The 19,917-nt window shown below is 38.3% G+C and overlaps 1 protein-coding gene across 2 annotated transcripts; it reads right to left on the reverse strand.

Moving 5' to 3' along the window:
- Window positions 1-9,896: 9,896 nt before the first annotated feature.
- LOC121748523 (cytochrome P450 81Q32-like) lies at window positions 9,897-18,893 on the reverse strand. 2 transcript variants are annotated; one of them, XM_042142949.1, is made up of 3 exons: window positions 18,295-18,893; window positions 17,901-18,231; window positions 9,897-10,646 (listed from the first exon to the last, which is right to left on the reverse strand). In XM_042142949.1, the coding sequence occupies exons 1-3, from the start codon at window positions 18,879-18,881 to the stop codon at window positions 10,032-10,034; spliced, it is 1,533 nt and encodes a 510-aa protein (XP_041998883.1). In that variant the 5' UTR covers window positions 18,882-18,893; the 3' UTR covers window positions 9,897-10,031. The 2 variants fall into 2 exon arrangements, with proteins under 2 accessions (XP_041998883.1, XP_041998875.1); XM_042142941.1 differs by lacking the exon at window positions 9,897-10,646 and adding an exon at window positions 10,994-14,145.
- Window positions 18,894-19,917: the final 1,024 nt, after the last annotated feature.

Genomic DNA, 19,917 nt, shown 5'->3' on the forward strand with positions numbered 1-19,917 from the left:
CGTACATTATATCAGCAATGTAGTCGACATGCCACAAACGCATTGGACCCCTAATTGCCGCCCATCGAGACTGGAGCACACCAAATGCGCGCTCCACGTCCTTGCGCGCCGACTCCTGCCGTTCCGCAAAGTAGGTCTTCCTCTCATCTGAAGCGCATCTGATCGTCTTCACAAAGACGGGCCACCTAGGGTATATCCCATCCGCCAAGTAGTAGCCCATATCATGCTGGTTCCCGTTGGCGATAAAACTGATGGCAAGACCGACACCCTGACACTGCTCGTTGAAAAAGGGCGACGAGTTGAGGACGTTGAGGTCGTTGTTCGACCCGGCTACCACAAAATATGCATGTCAAATCCACAACCGGTAATCAGCTACGGCCTCGAGGATCATCGTGGGATTCTTTCCCTTGTAGCCGGTCGTGTAGAACCCTTTCCAGGCAGCGGGGCAGTTCTTCCACTCTCAATGCATACAATCTATGCTGCCCAACATCCCGGGGAACCCATGCTTCTCCCCGTGCATCTGCATCAGATCCTGGCACTCTTCAGGGGTAGGGCTTCGAAGATACTGATCACGGAATATTTCAATGACGCCCTGACAGAAATACTTCTGACAATCCAGGGCAGTCGTCTCACCGATGTGGGGGTACTCGTCCCACATGTCTGTCGCGCCTCCGTAGGCCAACTGTCTGATTGTCACAGTGCACTTTTGTATAGGTGTGTGGCCGGGTCTGCCAGCCGCATCGTACCTGAACCGGAAACATAAATATCGACGCTCCAAAGCATCAACGATACGCATAAACACTGCCCTACGCATCCTAAAACGCCGCCTGAAAAGAGGCACCCCAAACCGCGACTCCTCCGCAAAGTAGTCTTCATATAGCCGCTGATGTGCAGCTACGTGATCCCTATCAATCACTGCTCGTCGGTGGACAACGGGTGGAGGTCGAGGTACCGTCAGCTGCAAGGCCCTTTGTATCAACCGGTTTATCTCGCGGGACGTATAGGCCTCCAACTCTTCTTTCATTTGCCGTTCGTACTCCTCAGCATCACCACCACTATCACCACTACTACCACCCGCGTTACTCATTTCACGTTGTTGCTCTTGTACAGAAATTAAGATGGTGAGAAAACTCGTTAAAACAAGTGGTGCGAATGAAAATGACATGCAAATCGCGTATATATAGTGTTTCGAAAAATTAAAAAAAATTTGAGCTGGCCGATCGCTCGCCGATCGGGAGCCTGCAATGGCGGCCAGCCGACCGGCGAGCGGATCGGCCAGCCCCCGAAAATCGGCGTCGGGTCGCCGATTTTTTCACCGAAATGGCGCTCGCCGGTTCCAATGGTTCGGCGAGCGGACTGGCCAGCGCCGGGAATCGGCTAGCCTGTCCGCTCGCCGCCATTGGAGATGCTCTTATATATTCAAGAGTGAGTTATATAAATAATTCTTAAATTATTGGAATCTTATTTTTGTGATCATTGGAAAAAATATCACTGGAGACCCCTAAACTATGAATATAAATCAAGCGAAGTCATTTTCCTCATTTTGCTTTTTTCTTATTCACCAAACTGGTCCGTAATAAGTCTTCAGGTTTCCTAGCAATTGCCAATTTGCTAGGAGAAAAGATTATTTGGGATGGACTAGTTTTGTTACTCACCGAGAAAATTTATTTTTTAAAAGTAATTCGCTTATCAAGACTCGAACTTCAATAACAAATTCTAATTCTGGTTTTCGAATAACAATAAAGGGAACATTTGCTAGTGTCGTAAAGATAATAGAGAAGATACCAAATTTTGTTTAACATTGGTAGTTTTGCATTTAGATATTGGATTTGTTTACTTTGTTACTTGTTTAGGCCATTGGATTTGTGTAATGTGAAGGGAAACTTTCATGGTTGTGGTTTTAATTTGTTGTTCATATATTGAAAATAATGCAAGCTGCCAATTTTGTCATTGTCATAAGCTGCATATGGAGTAAGATTTAATGAACCATCACCAATTGAAAAATTCACTCTCATGTGCAAGAATGTGAACATTAAGAAAATAAGAAAAAAGAATATCAGCAAAATGAAAGTTGAATTTAGTGAATTATGACTTTTTTTATTCTCTGAATCTAAAATACTGCTAGTATGTAATAGTCGCACCCAATTAAATTTAAGTATGATTCGAAATAAAATTTGCCTATATAAGTCCGGGTTGGGCACATGTATTCATACATGTGAATCACTACGATCATTATGGCAAAACACATTTAATTATTTGGCAATGTTCCTTTGTATCTTCATTTCTTTAGGTATAATCGAACCGATCTTTCAAAGTTGAGAGATTAATGAGTTTGGTTTATTTATTAGCGGGCCACATTAGCTTAACTCAACTAACATATTCAATCCTCGCCTAATTATATACTACTATAATATAGGGTCTCTTTGATAAATTGATAATGCCTAGAAATAAATACTTATATGACTATTTTCAAGTGTTTGGTATCATCGTCGACTTATCATGTAAGCATGTGTTATCCCTTTATGACCCATCCAAGCCCGCAGTTTTTTTCTCAAAATACAATGATATGTATCTCACAAATTTGATCGGATAGCATTTCTGGCTCATTTCTTGTCTACCGAACAATAACAAAAAAACTCTTATTTGAGCTTATCTTGACACGAAGCCCGCATTTCTTATCGTACTTTGCAAATCTTCTTATATCTCATCTTTATTATTAAACGAGCCCTAAATGTATTTGAATATATGTCAGTCTTACAAAATTCTTTCCAATTTCCATCTCTTACTAACTAACGTGACTCAGCAAAATGTTGTAAAAAGGTAGTGAAGATTTGTGATTTCAAGTTGCCAGGATATAAGGGTGTTAGGTAGGTGAAATATTGGCATATCAGTGCTAAAGAATGTAGTAGAAAAATGAGTGACAGTGACATTATTTTCTGTATTAGGATAGCATGATGAGTGGGTCACATTTAGTAATGTTAATACTTCAATAATTTCATATGTATCAGTTTATGGGCTTCTTCTTCTTCATTCATTCATTCATTCAATTGATTGGTCCCCCAAAACTGCTCTACAAATTCTGGTGTCACTCTGATTTTGAATTCACTCTCTACAGCTGGTGCCTGGTGGCTCCAATCCATTTGTATTATCAATTATGATATGTAGTACTTAGTATATCTTTTTGGGTAGGGAAACCCCCAATTTGTCATATTTTTAATTAATATAGATTCAACGTTTGAAAATTAAAATTCATATTATATGATAACGAACAAAATGCGTGGATTTTAATTGAAAGTTGAAGTTGTGTGCTGGCAGATAAAGGCATAATTATTAAATCAAGAGATATTATTGAAACTTTCTTGGTCGCCAAGATTTGACATTTTATTTAATCTTTAGATGGATTTGCAAAACATAAGAAAATTGCCCAATTCAACCACCCAATAGAGTACTAGACATCGTAATACAAATCAACTAAATATAAATGTTGAAAGTTCAAAGTTGACGATAGTAAGAGGAATATATATCACACAGATAAAGTTTTATTTGTGCGGTGGCGCAAAGAGGATGGGATGGCATTTAATTTAGAGGGATATCATTTTTGGTCCACGAACTTTGTTAAAGTATCATTTTAAGTCCGTGAACTTTGAAAATATCATTTTAGGTCCGTGAACTTTGAGTTAGTATCATTTGAGGTACTTTTTACTATTTCCAAGTTTTTCTGGACGAAAATACCCTCAATATCTTAAAGTGTATATATTTTTAATAAATTTATCATATACTCATAATTTTTTATAAATATCTTTACAATATATTTTTGATAAATTTTCTAAATATAATTTGACCTTAAATATTATCACTTAATTTTGTGACATGCAAGGAAAATTGCTTCTTCAATTTTTTATATATTTTTTTAAAAATTGAATAAAGAACTTTTCTTTAATAATTAAAAATTGAATAAAGATCTTTTCTTGCATGTCACAAAATTAAATGATAATATTGAAGGTCAAATTATATTTAGAAAATTTGTTAAAAATATATTGTAAAGATATTTATAAAAAGATCTTTATTCAATTTTTTATTTTTAAAGAAAGTTCTTTATTCAATTTTAAAAAAAAGTTAATATAAAAAATTGAAGAAGCAATTTTACTTGCATGTCACAAAATTAAGTGATAATATTTAAGGTCAAATTATATTTAGAAAATTTGTCAAAAATATATTGTAAAGATATTTATAAAAAAATATGAATATATGATAAATTTATTAAAAATATATACACTTTAAGGTATTGAGGGTATTTTCGTCCAAAAAAAACTTGGAAATAGTAAAAAGTACCTCAAATGATAATAACTCAAAGTTCACGGACCTAAAATGATATTTTCAAAGTTCACGGACCTAAAACGATACTTTGACAAAGTTCGTGGACCAAAAATGAGGAGTATTTTTTAGTACTAATAAGAAATCAGAAAACATTGATGCGACAGTCTTCCAAATAAAATTGACAATAGTGATTACATGATAAAAAGTAGGCCATCCAAAAAGACAAAGACGTGGTTTAATTTTCAATTATTATTCCAGACATAACACTATTTAATAGATTGTCTTTTGCTGCACCATTTTTATGAGTCGGTGCTATTGAACTCACCAATTAAGATAGTGTCCAAGAGCTAATTATTTAGTACGTAGAAACGATTATAGATTTCTATTGGAGTTCAAAAATAGGCTAATTGGCATCATTACGTAAAGGATAATGCCACTCATTCTTTATTACTCCTATTACAGTTGAAGCTTGATCACAAAATGATATTAGCAAATATAAGAAATATATAATCTATTATGCAATAGTCAATTACTATGGAACTCCATAGATTATTAATGGATTTCATAAAATATTTTGACCATATTTCTTACTTAAGAGTTAAGATAACACTCTCATAACCGATCGTCCTTTTTCAATAACTATTTATGACTCCACGTTTTACCCACCTCATGGATCTCTCCAAGGACTGCTAATTTTCTGATGTAGTGGATGTTAAGTGGTCTTTGTTATGCACTAGAATAGTGGTATCACACAAGTATGACAATATATATAAGGTCATAATAGCCTAAAACTCCCACTTAGTTGATAACCCAACTACTAATCTAGACCACTAAACTAAAATGAAAGATCCGGATTTAATCCAAATTTAATATATACTCACTCCATCCCATAAAATAAGGATTAAAGAGAAAAAACCTATTAAAATAGAAATGAATTATTTTTGTAGGATGAATCAAAATGACAAAAAAATGATTATTATTATGAGACGAAGGGAGTATGATTTTATGGGTATTGTGGTTCATTTCATATTTAAAAGTTAAGCATTTTTAATATTCACATACTACAACACAATATAATTTTTTATTTGATATAATTCTATTATTATTGAAGACCAACATCATTTTTCTCTTTATTAGAGTATTATTTGTAAAGAAAGATCAATCAATTAAAAATAAAACATAATGTCATTTTTCATTCAACCCAACATCATTATTACTATTAGGGTATCTTTTTGTAAAGAAAGATCAATCAATTAAAAATTAAACATAACGTCATTTTTCATTCAACCCAACATCATTATTACTGAAAACTAATACCCCCAGAAAATTATAAATTATTTTATTTTTGGTCTATTCTTAAAGAGGGAATATTTTTTTTGGTCCACGAACTTTACCAAAGTATCATTTTAGGTCCGTGAACTTTAAAAACATCATTTAAGGTCCACCAACTATGAGTTAATATTATTTGAAGTACTTTTTACTATTTCTAAGTTTTTTTGGACGAAAATACTCTCAATACCTTAAAGGGTGTATATTTTTAATAAATTTATCACATACTCATAGTTTTTTATAAATATCTTTACAATATATTTTTGACAAATTTTCTAAATATAATTTCACCTTCAATATTATCATTTAATTTTGTGACATGCAAGATCTTTATTCAATTTTTTATTATTAAAGAAAAGTTCTTTATTCAATTTTAAAAAAAATTAATATGAAAAATTGAAGAAGCAATTTTACTTGCATGTCACAAAATTAAGTGATAATATTTAAGGTCAAATTATATTTAGAAAATTTGTCAAAAATATATTGTAAAGATATTTATAAAAAAATATGAGTATATGATAAATTTATTAAAAATATATACACTTTAAGGTATTGAGGGTATTTTCATCCAAAAAAACTTGGAAATAGTAAAAAGTACTTCAAATGATATTAATCTATAGTTGGTGGACCTCAAATGATATTTTCAAAGTTCACGGATCTAAAATGATACTTTGACAAAGTTCGTGGACCAAAAAAGATGTTCCCTCATTCTTAAAAAGTATAAAATTTTTAATTTTAAAAATCCAACTACAGTAATAAAAAATGGTTGATCTTACTCTATACTATCACTAACACTATTTTCATTATCATTTTTCTATCTCTCTTACTTTACCACTTATACATTAAAACTCATGTCCAACCAAATATTCATATATTTCAGGGATAGAAGGAAGTATATTTTTCCTTCTTCATAGAATCATATTGTTAACATAATAAAAGTATTATAATTTCCCTTCGTCAAAATATCATTTACTTACCATCACGACATTATCAACTCAAAAATATAATATCATCATTAAAAAAAACAGTAAATTGTCAATTTCCGCCATTTATATAATACTCTCTCCGTCTCACAAGAATATGCACTCTTTCATTTTTAGTCATTCTTACAAGAATATACATTTTCTAATTTTGGATCACAAGTATAGAATTGATTTGGGGCTAAACTTGGTATTCGATCGCCTAAAATCGCCTCATTAGAAGATTATTTGCATCAAGTCTACTCGGAGGAGATCAGGGAGCTGGTCGAGGCGCTGTCGGATTGAGGTGTACGAGTCTAATACGAGCACCTGGAAGGTTTGTGGCGAACCTTTTTGGGCTCCACGAGAACTGGTGTTTGATCACGGGATAGAGTGGAAAGACTGCATCCACTGGTGTGGGGTCTTCATAGATCTTCAAGGATGTAGTATTAAAGCGCATCCAGTAGTTGAGGTTCACAAGAATGATCAAACGAGGGGCATCCTCCAGAAATATGTAGAGTCGAATGGTTTTTTGCATAATGTTGCTCACTTCCCCACTAAGAAATCTGTTATGGTATCAGAGTAGGCCCAACTCGATGATGGGTTATATCTCTTTATCTATTCTCTTGCCTACCCACGTGATGGAAGTCTCTGTGTCATTTCGGCCCACATGTGAGGGGGCGTGTTAAAACTCTTAAAAATCTTGTCTCACATCGACTTAGTGATGATTCTAGCTCCTCTATATAAGTGTGGATAACCCTCCCCCCTTATAAGGCCTTTTAAGGGGTGAGTGGTCCATTTATAATACATCAGATTCAAATTGGTGAGCAGGAAATGGTTTGATTTGATCTCGAGCCATCATTTATCCGAACAACATACTCTGCAGCAGCGCCACAGATGCGTCATTCAAAGTTGAGGCCTTCCCTCCTCTTCTATCTCGCAGAGGCATCAAGCTACTTGTATCTTCACAGCAGCCCCAATGGTGAAAAGTTGGTGCCATATGCTTTCTCCTCGGCTATAGCTTCTCCAACTATACGGAGCTTCTCCAACGGCCTCTTTCTGCTCCAATGCCGCAACGTTGAGAGCCATCTTGAAGGTTGTCGCGTCTACAATCTCGCCACAAAGCAGTCCAAGAAGATCTTGGTCAACGTGGATCGCAAGTATAGAATTGATTTTGGACTCAACTTGGTATTCGATCCCCTGGAATCGCCTCATTACATTGATCAAGCCTACTCGGAGGAGATCAGGAAGCTGGTCGAGGCGCTGTCGGATTAAGGTGTACGAGTCTAATACGAGCACCTAGAATGTTTGTGGCGAACCTTTTTGGGCTCCACGAGAACTGGTGTTTGATCACGGGATAGAGTGGAAAGACTGCATCCACTGGTGTGGGGTCTTCTTAGATCTTCAAGGATGTAGTATTAAAGCGCATCCAGTAGTTGAGGTTCTCATGAATGTTGCTCACTTCCCCACAAAGAAATCTGTTATGGTATCAGAGTAGGCCCAAGTCGATGATGAGTTATATCTCTTTATCTCTTCTCTTGCCTACCCATGTGATGGAAGTCCATGTATCATTCCGGCCCATACGTGAAGGGACGTGTTGAAACTTTTAAAATCACACATCGACTTGGTGATGATCCCAGCTCCTCTATACGTGGCTGCTGTACCTTCAAATTAATTATTTGCAGCGGTTTTTCACTTTTAGCTATTTAACTTTTACTATTCAATCTACTTATTCATTCAACTCTTTGGACAAGCAACAAGTTGTTAGCTGAGGCCGAGTTTTACCCATCCAAATTGCCAAATCGATAAAACAATTTCAACTTCAAACATTGCTCCACGTTTCTTTTTTCTCTTTTTTTTTCAATTGAAATTTGGACAATAATTAATATGTAAATTAAAAGCCAAGATAGGGGCCAATTTTAAATGTTTTTGTGTTTGAAATTTGATCAAGGAGACAGTGGAAGCGTGATGGGAGTCTGACTAAGTTCTGTTACTTGCAATATTGTTGGTATCTTATGCATCACCAGTAACCCCACTTCTCTCTGCCTCTCTACTTAGTATGCTCACGTTTAAGTTTAACTTGCTGTCAAATAAATACCCAAACACTCTATTCTTTCAACCCCTATAACCCTCAACCAATTAGGATCATATTTTTCATGCATGATGTTGCACATATATCTGCCTAGCTAATTAGTAAATACTATTCCCTCCGTTCCAATTAATTTGAGTCGTATTCAATTTTGAAATGTACCAATTAAGTTGAATAATTTCTTATTTTTGATAAAAAAACAAAAAAATCTGACCATTCTTACTTTATTTTCATCACTCACTTTACTCTCTCTTATATCTCCTACTTTATCATTATCTTTTATTTTATTTTATGTTCCTTTACAATTTAGTTGGAAGGGAGTACTATATATATTCCCTTGAAAATAAAATAAAAATAGTACTCCCTCCGTCCCATAGGAATCCTATTTGGTTTGTACATGAGTTTTAAGGAACGTAAAGAAAAGTGGATTGAATAAGTTAGTGGAATGTGAGTCCATTTCTATATATTAGTTTTATAATAAAAATGTGAGTGAATAAGTTGATAAAATATGAGGCCTACTTACTATCTATAGTAAAAAGAAATATGACTTTTACCGTAGAATGAATGAAAATGGCAAAATAAAGCTATTAATGTCGACGGAAAGAAGTTATATGGAGTAGTATATTCATCAATCATTGTGGCCTCCAAGTGCTTTTATGACTTTGAGCCTCTAAAGTCTAAATTCTCCTCATAAGCATTTTTCTATATAGGCCCATTATCTTCTAGATCACTGAACCATTATTTTTAGGGTCTATTTAATATATAGTTAAGATTACTTAATTAGTTAAAAATCATTTAATACTCGTATTATTTAGTTTTTTAGATGGCTAAATAACATTAGTTAATATTTGGTATATTAGATCAATTATACAAGAAGCTGATAATGGAGGGCTGCGCCAGATTTTACTTGCATAGACAAGAGGATGGGTAAAAACGTTATGCAAGGTTTAGGCATTCAATTAACTGAAGATAATCAAGTAACTAAACTAAATTATCTCCTTTTTTTGTTGCAGATAAATAAACCTACTTCTTTAGCTGGTTCAATTATCTTATCAAAATATGGAAAAGAGTCCAGACCGAAAAAATAATACGGCTTTATAAATATTTTATAAACTGAATAAAAAGTAGAGCCATAATAAGCAATGATAAGTAAGTATTGAATTAAATTCAAAACTATTCAGAAACCTAAATTTGAGTTGTCAATGAAATTATGATATAGATATATAAAGTTACCTGAACTCAAATGTAGTCCATAAAGTATTGAATTATTTATACGTACATGTATAAGCATAGAAATGTGTATATTCCATGATGAAAAATAGAAAAAAGATGATGAATTATGCGAAAAAATCAAGAATAAATGGACGGGGCGTACATATAGCCGTTAGCGGTTGAAGCTTAGGTGTAGTGGTTCCAGCACCTTGTTCACTCATATCAATCTCCCCAACTTTCTCCCATTCGAAACACTGGATTAACGATCCCAGGCCCAGCCCAATATGCAAGTTGGCCAAATTCTCTCCCGGGCAGGCCCGTCTCCCCCACCCGAAAGGGAAAAGCCGCACCCCCAAATCCTTCTTCACATCCAGCCCTTCAAACCGCTCGGGCCTGAATGCCTCGGGGTCGGCCCATATCTTCGGGCTGTGGTGGATTTCCCACAAGTTCACCAGCAACACCGTCCCCGCCGGCACCCGGTACCCGCCCACCGCACACTCCGACGACGAGAGGTGCGGCATCAATATGGACACCGGCGGATGCAGCCGCATCGCCTCCAGGATCACGTAGCGGAGATACGGCAGCTCCGCTACGTCAGATTCCGCGATCAGCCGGCTGCGTCCGACGTGGCGGTCGATTTCGGATTGGGCTTTTCTTAGGGTTTCGGGATTGTCGAGCAGCAGAGAAAATGCCCATTCTAGGGCGATCGTTGAGGTTGAGGTTCCTCCTTGGAGTAGCACCTGATAATTATTCATTATAAAAATAATATTTGTGTGAAAAAAGGTGGCACTGCACATTATGTTGATTTTAGAGCACAGCATTGCATCAATTAAAATTGAAATCAATTCGGCATATTATATTGAAGGGTCTCATCAAGCTTATTTTATATAGGTAACAACCAAGGCAGCTAATATGTCTTAAAGATGGTAATCGAGAGAGGAGATGATTTGCATATTGGTGAAAGGAATTGGGAGTAGACGATGGTAATTGGAGTAGAAGATTGTATTGTATTGCTTGATGATTGAGTGTTACAGCTTCACACTTTATAGGGAGGTCGATCCCCTATCTATGGTAATTACAATAATTGTGTAATCAATCTATTCTAGGAATTAATACAATGTAATCAATCCTAGTCTATCACTGATTTTGTGCAATCTTATCTCTTTGTGGGAATATCCCATTTGATATGGTTTGACACTCCCCCTCAAGTTGAGAAACGGTATCTCGAATACTCAACTTGCCCAAAATCTCCTTGAAAGCTTTCGGATGAACTGCCTTGGTTAAGATGTCTGCCAACTGTTCTTCTGATCGTACAAACGGGAATTCAATGGTACCTGCCTCGAGATTTTCTTTAATGAAGTGACGGTCCACTTCCACATACTTAGTTCGGTCATGTTGCACCGGATTTTCTGAGATGCTGATTGCTGCTTTGTTGTCGCAAAATAATTGACTTTTCCTCGTAGGTGGGTAGCCAATTTCTGTTAACAACCTCCTTAACCACATGATTTCCGTAAGTCCACTTTTGATTCCTCTGAACTCAGCTTCTGCACTAGATAAGGCCACCACTTTTTGTTTCTTACTTCTCCAAGTGACAAGATTGCCTCCAACAAAGGTGAAGTAGCCTCCTGTAGACTTTCTATCGACGGGGTTACTTGCCCAATCTGCATCGGTGTATCCGTCGATTTCTAGAGTTTCTCTCTTTGCTAAGAACACTCCATATCCTACCGTTCCTTTTAGGTATCGAACAATCCTCAAGGCGGCTTCCATGTGGTCAGCTTGCGGTCGGTGCATGAACTGACTAACTATGCCGACTGCATAAGTAATATCTGGCCGAGTGTGGGATAAATAGATAAGCTTCCCTACTAATCTCTGATACCGTTCGCGATCTGCAAGTACCGCTCCTTCTTCTATCTTCAAGCCGTGGTTTGGAAGCATGAGAGTTTCTGCCGGCTTGCACTCCAATAGGCCTGTCTCTGCCAATAAATCAAGGACGTACTTCTTTTGCCTTAGGAATATTCCGTGCCTCGATCTCAACACTTCAATTCCAAGAAAGTATTTCAATGCTCCAAGATCTTTCATTTCAAATTCTTTGAATAGATTCTCTCGCAGGATTTGGATTTCCTCACTATCATCCCCTGTAATGATCATGTCGTCTACGTAGATAATTAGACAGGTAATCTTGTCTCCCCTCTTCTTTGTGAAGAGTGTGTGGTCCGACTGACTCTGTTTGAACCCTTGTTTGGCCATAGCCTGGCAAAATCTTCCAAACCATACTCTTGGGGACTGCTTTAGTCCATACAATGTTTTCCTTAACCGACACACTTGTCCTGTTCCGAAATCTGCCGCACAACCCGGCGGCACTTCCATATATACTTCCTTATTTTCTTCTAATTCCCCATGAAGAAAGGCATTGGTGACGTCGAACTGGTGTAGGGGCCAATCTTTGCATGCTGCTACAGACAATAAAGCTCGGACCGTGTTAAGTTTGGCAACCGGGGAGAAGGTTTCTTCATAGTCTATCCCATACACTTGTGTGTATCCTTTCGCCACAAGCCTCGCCTTATATCTCTCGATTGAACCATCTGCTCTTCTTTTGATGGTGAAAATCCATCTACATCCAACAGGCTTCTTCCCATTAGGTAACATGCACTTCTCCCACGTTTCATTTTTGATGAGTGCATCTATTTCTTTCTTCATGGCTTCTCTCCAGTGTTTGTGTCTTGATGCCTCCTCAAATGATTGAGGAATTTCTTCTTCTTCGTACAGGGCGGCTTCGAATGCTCGAGCCATTTCTGATAATTGTCCTTGTGCGGTATTCACCATAGAATATCTGCCCTTTCTTCCTTTCCATTCTGGTGAGTACCTCCGAGGTGGGACTCCTCTTGTACTTCTTGGAGGTAGCTCATATGAATGTTCCATTCCTCCATCACCTCTGTTCATATCCACATTAGTACTTTCTGGAGAAATACTATCATCAATATTGGAATTTTGTACCTCAGGATTCAAAGCCGGGGTAATCTCTGGTCAATGTCACTTTGCACTTCGTTCTGTACTACTGGATTTGACGGCCCGGCGGTGCTGTTAACCTCATCTGTTGGACCAACATATGTGACCGGACTTGGCGATGACTCTCCCCTAGAGTGGTTTTCCCTAGGAACAATGTTTGGTATGGGTGTAGGCAGCCAATTTAGTAGGTCACTATTCTGATGTTCATCTGAAGTTGGTGTCTCCCCCTGACTACTAGATTGGCTGTAAAAAAATTCTCCTTCCACAAAATCACAATTCAAGGTGGTGTGTATCTGGCGGGTGGCTGGGTCATAGCACCTATACCCTTTCTGATTTTTTCCATACCCTAGAAACACACATTTTAGGGCACAGGGGGAAAATTTGGTACGTTCGTGTTTAGGGATATAAACGAAGACAGTACATCCGAATACCCTAGGTTCTAAAGACAAGGATGATGGAAGCTCAAAGTGTTGGGAAAAAATGTCGAGGGGAGTTTTGAAGTTTAGGATCCCGGTGGGTAAGCGGTTCATCAGGTAAACTGAAGTAGCTACAGCTTCAGGCCAAAAAGACTTGGGTATTTTGGATTCAAGTAGTAGGGCTCGGGTGATTTCTAGGATATATCGATTTTTCCTTTCGGCAACTCCATTTTGTTCGGGAGTGTAGGCACATGATGTTTGGTGAACTAATCCCTTTTCCCTGAAAAAGTTTTGCATTTTTGCATTGACAAACTCCCCCCCCGTTGTCGGACCTAAGGGTTTGGATTGTTTGGTGATATTGGGTTTGGATCAGGCTAAAGAATTCTGTGAATTTGTCAAACACTTCGGACTTATGTTTCATAAAATAAATCCAAGTCATGCGAGAATAGTCATCAATAAATAGTACGAAATATCGAAAACCTTGTCCCCCAATAACAGGAGCGGGGCCCCAAACATCAGAATGTATTAAAGCAAAAGGAGTTTTCATTCTCGTATTATTCAACTTAAAGGTATGTCTGTGACTTTTGGCTAGTAAACAAGTTTCACAACGAAAGGAATTCATAGAGGTTACTAACTTAGGAAAAAGCATGCGTAGATATCCTATGGATGAGTGTCCTAACCGACGATGCCAAAGCCAAGCATGCCTGTCCGTCGGTCCGTGAGTCAGCATTGCAACACTCTGTTGGGCTATCTCATCCACATAGTACAGTCCGTCGCGCTCAGTGCCACGCCCAACTATCGTCCCCGTCTTGATATCCTGTAGCATGCAAAATTGAGGCTGCATTAGTAATTTGCAATGCAGTTCTTTAGTTACATGGCTAATAGAGAGGAGCTTATGTGATAATGAAGGCACAAAAAGACAATTAGATAGGCGTAAAGTTGGCGAAATATTAATTGTGCCCGCCCCTTGGACCCGGGCTAGGTCCCCACTGGCCGTCTGGACATAAGACTTGGTGGATGTTGTGATAGTCTGAAAATCAGATGCGTCAAACGACATTGTGTCAGTTGCGCCGCAATCAAAAATCCACTGGGTATCTTTAGGGCCTGTTTGGGACATAGAGGAACAAGCCAAGGCATCAAAGGAATTTTGACAGGGTATAGATGGTAAGTTTTCAAGGTTTTCGAAAATTTGGGGTGTAATCTGTAATGTTTTTGCTGTGTGGGGTTCGGAATGGAACTTTCGGGTTTTGTGGGGCTGAGTATCAGGCGGGTTTGATTTTCTGGGGTGGTTCTGTATTTTATAGAACTTATGGGGTAGATTCTGGGAGATAGGTTTGGCTCGGGGGTCAGAGGGAAATATGTGAGAAGTTGGGGGTGCATTTTGAGGTATATTTCCGGATCGGGGTTCGGGGTGGGATTTTGATTTTGGTTTGGGGCTTATTTGTGAAGGTTGAGACTTGGAGGGTTTTAAGGCAAGGTCTCCATTTCCTTTAGGAACCCTAGCCGCCGTCCCCTCTCTTGAATCCCTTGTCGCCGCCGAATCCTCTCCAGTGGGGACCCAAGCCGTCGCCGTCTGCCTGACTCCGGTGAGGGCTCTCCTCGTTTCTTTACCTTCTGACCACATTCTCGCAATTGATGCTGAGGCAACAGCTTTCTCTTCCGTTGTTGATTTGTCCCTCTCGCCGCCTCCGTTTACCACAGTCGGACCAGCGCCGCCCGCCGATGTATCGGTGTAGGTGGCTCGGTCGCTGATTGTGACGGCTGCCGCGGCTCTCCCGCCGCCTCCGCTGTGATTCCTGTGTCCACTTCGCTGTTGGCGAGCCTTCTTCATTTCTTCCCACCATTCCGGGAATCCGTGGAGGTGAAAGCACGTGTCTTTCGTGTGCTTCTTCCCCCCACAATGAGTGCACACAAGTTTGCTTTTATCTTCGTCTCGCCGGTAGGGTTTGGCTGGTGGCGGCTGGCTCCCGGCGCTTGGGATGGGGTGGACTCGGTTTCGGTCGAATGTTGCGAGTCCTACCCCGACTCCTGACTCCTTGGTGTCTGGATTCATCAATCTTCCGTTGACGGATTCCCGTCTGACCAACCCGTAAGCTTTCCTCGCCGTCGGAATTGGGTCCATATTCAGAATCTCACGCTTGATTGTGTCGTACCGATCGTCGAGGGCCCATAAGAATTGGTACAGCCGGTGTCTTTGGACGTTTTGGTTGTATTTCTCAATGGAGGAGGGCGTATCCATTGGGTTCGGGTCTCGGCTATCGATCGAGATCCATAAGTCTTGAAATTTCTGCCATAGGTTTTCCAATGACATATTTCCTTGTCTCATCCCGTAAGCTTGTCTGTGCAGGTCTGAGATTTGGAATGGGTCGGCGCCGCTTCCGTACGTGATGGCCAGATTTTCCCACAAATCTTGAGCCGTCTCGTATTGGGAAACCTCGTTCACAAGGCTGGCGTCGATGTTGTTGATGATCCAATTGAAGCAACAATGATCTCGTTGCAGCCATCGGTTATAGTTTGGGTCGGTTGGTGAGAGGGGTTTTGAAACTCCAGAGATGTGAGACGTCAAACCCTTCCCCCCAATGGCCCGCTCCATCAGTTTTGCCCATAGGGGATAGTTCTCCCCATCGAGCTTGGTTTTCAGATTTATATCCTCCAATGATTCTGGCTGGGGTTCAGATTGGGGTTGTTTTGGAGAGTTTTGAGACATGCTTAGTCTCAATAATTCTGCAAACTGTTCGGCAGAAAGTGTTATGGGTTGGTTTGTGTTTGAGGAATTGTCGGATTCTGACATTTTGTCTGTTTGGCTGTTGTGCAGGGCTTAAAAGGTCGGGAAAGGTATTCGGGACGATGATGACATTGCTCTGAGTCTTGATCCCGAATCAATCCTGCTCTGATACCATCTTAAAGATGGTAATCGAGAGAGGAGATGATTTGCATATTGGTGAAAGGAATTGGGAGTAGACGATGGTAATTGGAGTAGAAGATTGTATTGTATTGCTTGATGATTGAGTGTTACAGCTTCACACTTTATAGGGAGGTCGATCCCCTATCTATGGTAATCACAATAATTGTGTAATCAATCTATTCTAGGAATTAATACAATGTAATCAATCCTATTCTATCACTGATTTTGTGCAATCTTATCTCTTTGTGGGAATATCCCATTTGATATGGTTTGACAATATGGAGTCTTTTTATGATTGAGTAAATAATTATGTACGATCATGTCACACAAATCATCACGTCCCATTATTTAAGTATGCTATATATGTAACCATCAACTATAAACCTCTTAGCCGACAAGTAAAATTGTCATATGATATTTAATGTCTTCATACGAATATACCATAACCTACATTGTTCTAAGTTCATTATGAAACTAATTAAAAGGAATATTAATTTTTGTCTTCTGAAATCAATGAATTATGAATGTTTCGCTAAATTTAAATTCCTGGTTGGCTGTAAGGTTTTTCCCCTGAATATGATTCTGAATTGTTAGTATATGTAACAAGTATTAATATTTGTGATACAAAATCTTAAACTTGAAATTCATTACTCCCTTTCCTCCCCATTAATTATTTCGTATTATACCTTATTTGGATGGTTCATAATAAGTGTTTTATTTTATTTTTACTATTTTTAATAAGGAAACATCATATTCTATTAATTCATTCTACTCGTAGATAGTTATTATAAATTATTATATTAAAATAGGATTCACATTCTATTAATTTTTCTATCCATTTTTTAGAAAATCATTTATGGGATATCTATTAGACACTGAAAGGAGTGGAGTAACATTTTATAAGTTGAACCGTCTCACTAATTTTTCCATCAACAAAGAATCTAGAATTATTTCTAAAAATAGAAAACAATCTAGTTATGGATTATCGTCTGAACTGAACCTCGTGATGTGTTTCTATATAGCAAGTTGGAATCCACATAATAAAGAACCAACAGATGGCAATTACGCAGCGAATATGATGATTCATTAAAATAAATTAACATCTTGATTTAGCCCATTAATTAGTCCCTAAACTATAGTATATGTTGATAGTGTCAGGTTTATTAATTGCTGGTGACAGCCTGTGTTATTCCAGGTCACTGTACTATTTCCTTATTTCCTAAACAATACCAGTGCACATGCTCACTATATAACTGCATGTATGTATGACAATATTTTGGATTATCTTCAAATTATAGTACGAAATTGAGCAGCTAGCTACTATTTTATTTGAATTTTATACTTGAAAGTGTTTTATATATACGACTGCGTGCTCACAAAAATATGTATGTAATTAACATGTGGTGGCTAATAAAGATATAATGCAGTGCACAAATCAAAACAAATACTCAGATGCATGCATCATGCAGTGTACTCAACTCTATTTGCAACACAAACAATTAATGACCAATTCGAGAATGTTGACATCATCATGATAATAGTATGTATATATGCATCCAATATATTGTGGTTAACTATTGAATTATGATGAATGAAGTATTGGAAAATCATCATTGACTAAACATAAGAGGAATAATAAATTAAGGATAAAAAATGGAGTTACGTACCAGAAGGAGACTCTTGATGGTTAGGTCGGTGTAATAGTGAGGGTCTGACCTCTGGAAATCGAGCAACACTTGCACCATGGACTTCTTCTTCACATCAATATCAATATTCATCTCCATGAGTTTCCGATTATCATTAATGACACGCTGCATAAACTCGTCTCTCTTGTCGTGTATCGACATCAGCTTCTTCTCCACCCCTCCGAACCCAAACCACCTCATCAACGGCAGGAAATCCACCACATTCGTCTCAAACGCTACCTCCGACGTCGCCGCCGCTATCTCCTCCAGCACCTTCGCTTCCCTCGAATTCTCCGCGCTCTTGCCATAATATCTACAAAACCAAATTCATCACAAAACCAATTTACAAACATTTAGTAATATTTATGCCGTCTACCTCTTGCCCGTGATCATCCTCGTCAGCACATTGAAAGTGAACTCAAAAAGAGCCGATTTCACTTCCACAACCTTCTCGGGCTCATCCTTGGTCAAGTGATAGAGCTTTCGGGCCAGGCTGAAGGCCTCGTCGGCCCGGATATGCGAAAGCGTGTGCAGTCGTTGTGATGACAGCAGCTCTAGAGAGGAAATCCTCCTTAGATTTCTCCAGTGATCGCCGTAAGACGACCACGAGAGGCTGGTGTAGTCGTAGCCGAAGTATCTGCCGTTGAGGAGATCGGGCCGGTTGGCGAAGATGACGTCATTATTCTTGCTGAGGCATTCCTCAGCTAGAGATGGCGATGAGATGAGGAGAACGGGCCGAGAGCCCAGACGGAGGAAGAGAGCAGGGCCGTAGCGTCTCGACACTTGGGAGAGGCTCCTGTGGAAAGGCCTGTGGAGGAGGTAGATGTGGCCGATGAAAGGGAGGGCCGGGAACGGGGTTGGAGGTAGGTTTTTTAGCTTGTTTAGGATGTGTAGGGATATGCTATACAGGGCTATTAGGATAATGGGGGATAATAGGTAATACATCAACCAAACAGTTTCCATTGGAAGATTGAGTTTTATTGGGCGATTGATTTTCAAAAACTGATACGGAACTACATATATATAAGGATGAGGGCAAGTGGTTAAAAATAAAATTAAAAGAATTTATATTTAAAGTTTATAGTAGTAGGAGTATTTAATGGAACAGTTGGTGAGTGGTGTTTGAATCTGCATGTGAGTGTGCGTTCCGAAAATTGATTAATTAATGTTGATGGTGGAGTGTGCATGTCAAGATGTTGAAGTTTGTGTTCAAATTGAGAATATTTTAACAGTGTGAATGGGACGTGTTTCACTTGAGTTGAGCAAGGGAACCATTGCTGGCATTTAATCAGTGTCAAGGTCAACGAAAACAACCAATCGAATGGGTGTAAATGCATTCCTGCCATCATTCTGGATACACTTTCTACTAATATGTTGCTATCTAATAATGTTGGAATTCATCGTCATTGATTTTTTTATTAATATATCAAGATTTTGGTTCTAATAATTATTCCATTTTAATTTGCATAGTTACACAACTAAAATATTTTATAAAATAAAAAAAGAGTAGAATAAGCCGGTAATAAACATAGTGGAACACGAAAATACGACATCGAATCCCATGCGACTTTTGTCAAATGATAAGCCTAAAATAACCATCATTTGCAATTTTTTTTTATGATGCTTTTCTTCTCAATGACCGATAAACGACAGTAAATTTGTGGTGATAGTGGAAAAAGTGGTCGATGCTTTGCATCCAATATAATTTAGCCAAAGCATTATTGAAATTCATAATGAATTAAATGAGGTTTGAATGGGGCCAATGTCAGGATTCTATCTTACAAGCATTAAATATGCACTAATCAGTGTAATGTACTCAGTAAATATCAAACAAAGTGAAGAAATAAATAGGGATTGGGAAGATGTATTTTATTGCTGGATTTGAATGTGTGCTAGGGTTACAACCTTTATAGACATGAGAAAATTTACATATGGTAAACGAGATCATTGGAGATCCTATTCTAGTTATGGTATACAATCAATTTGGAATCAATCACCT

The sequence above is a fragment of the Salvia splendens genome, chromosome 1 (genome assembly GCF_004379255.2).
Source record: "Salvia splendens isolate huo1 chromosome 1, SspV2, whole genome shotgun sequence".
Taxonomy (NCBI): Eukaryota; Viridiplantae; Streptophyta; class Magnoliopsida; order Lamiales; family Lamiaceae; genus Salvia; species Salvia splendens.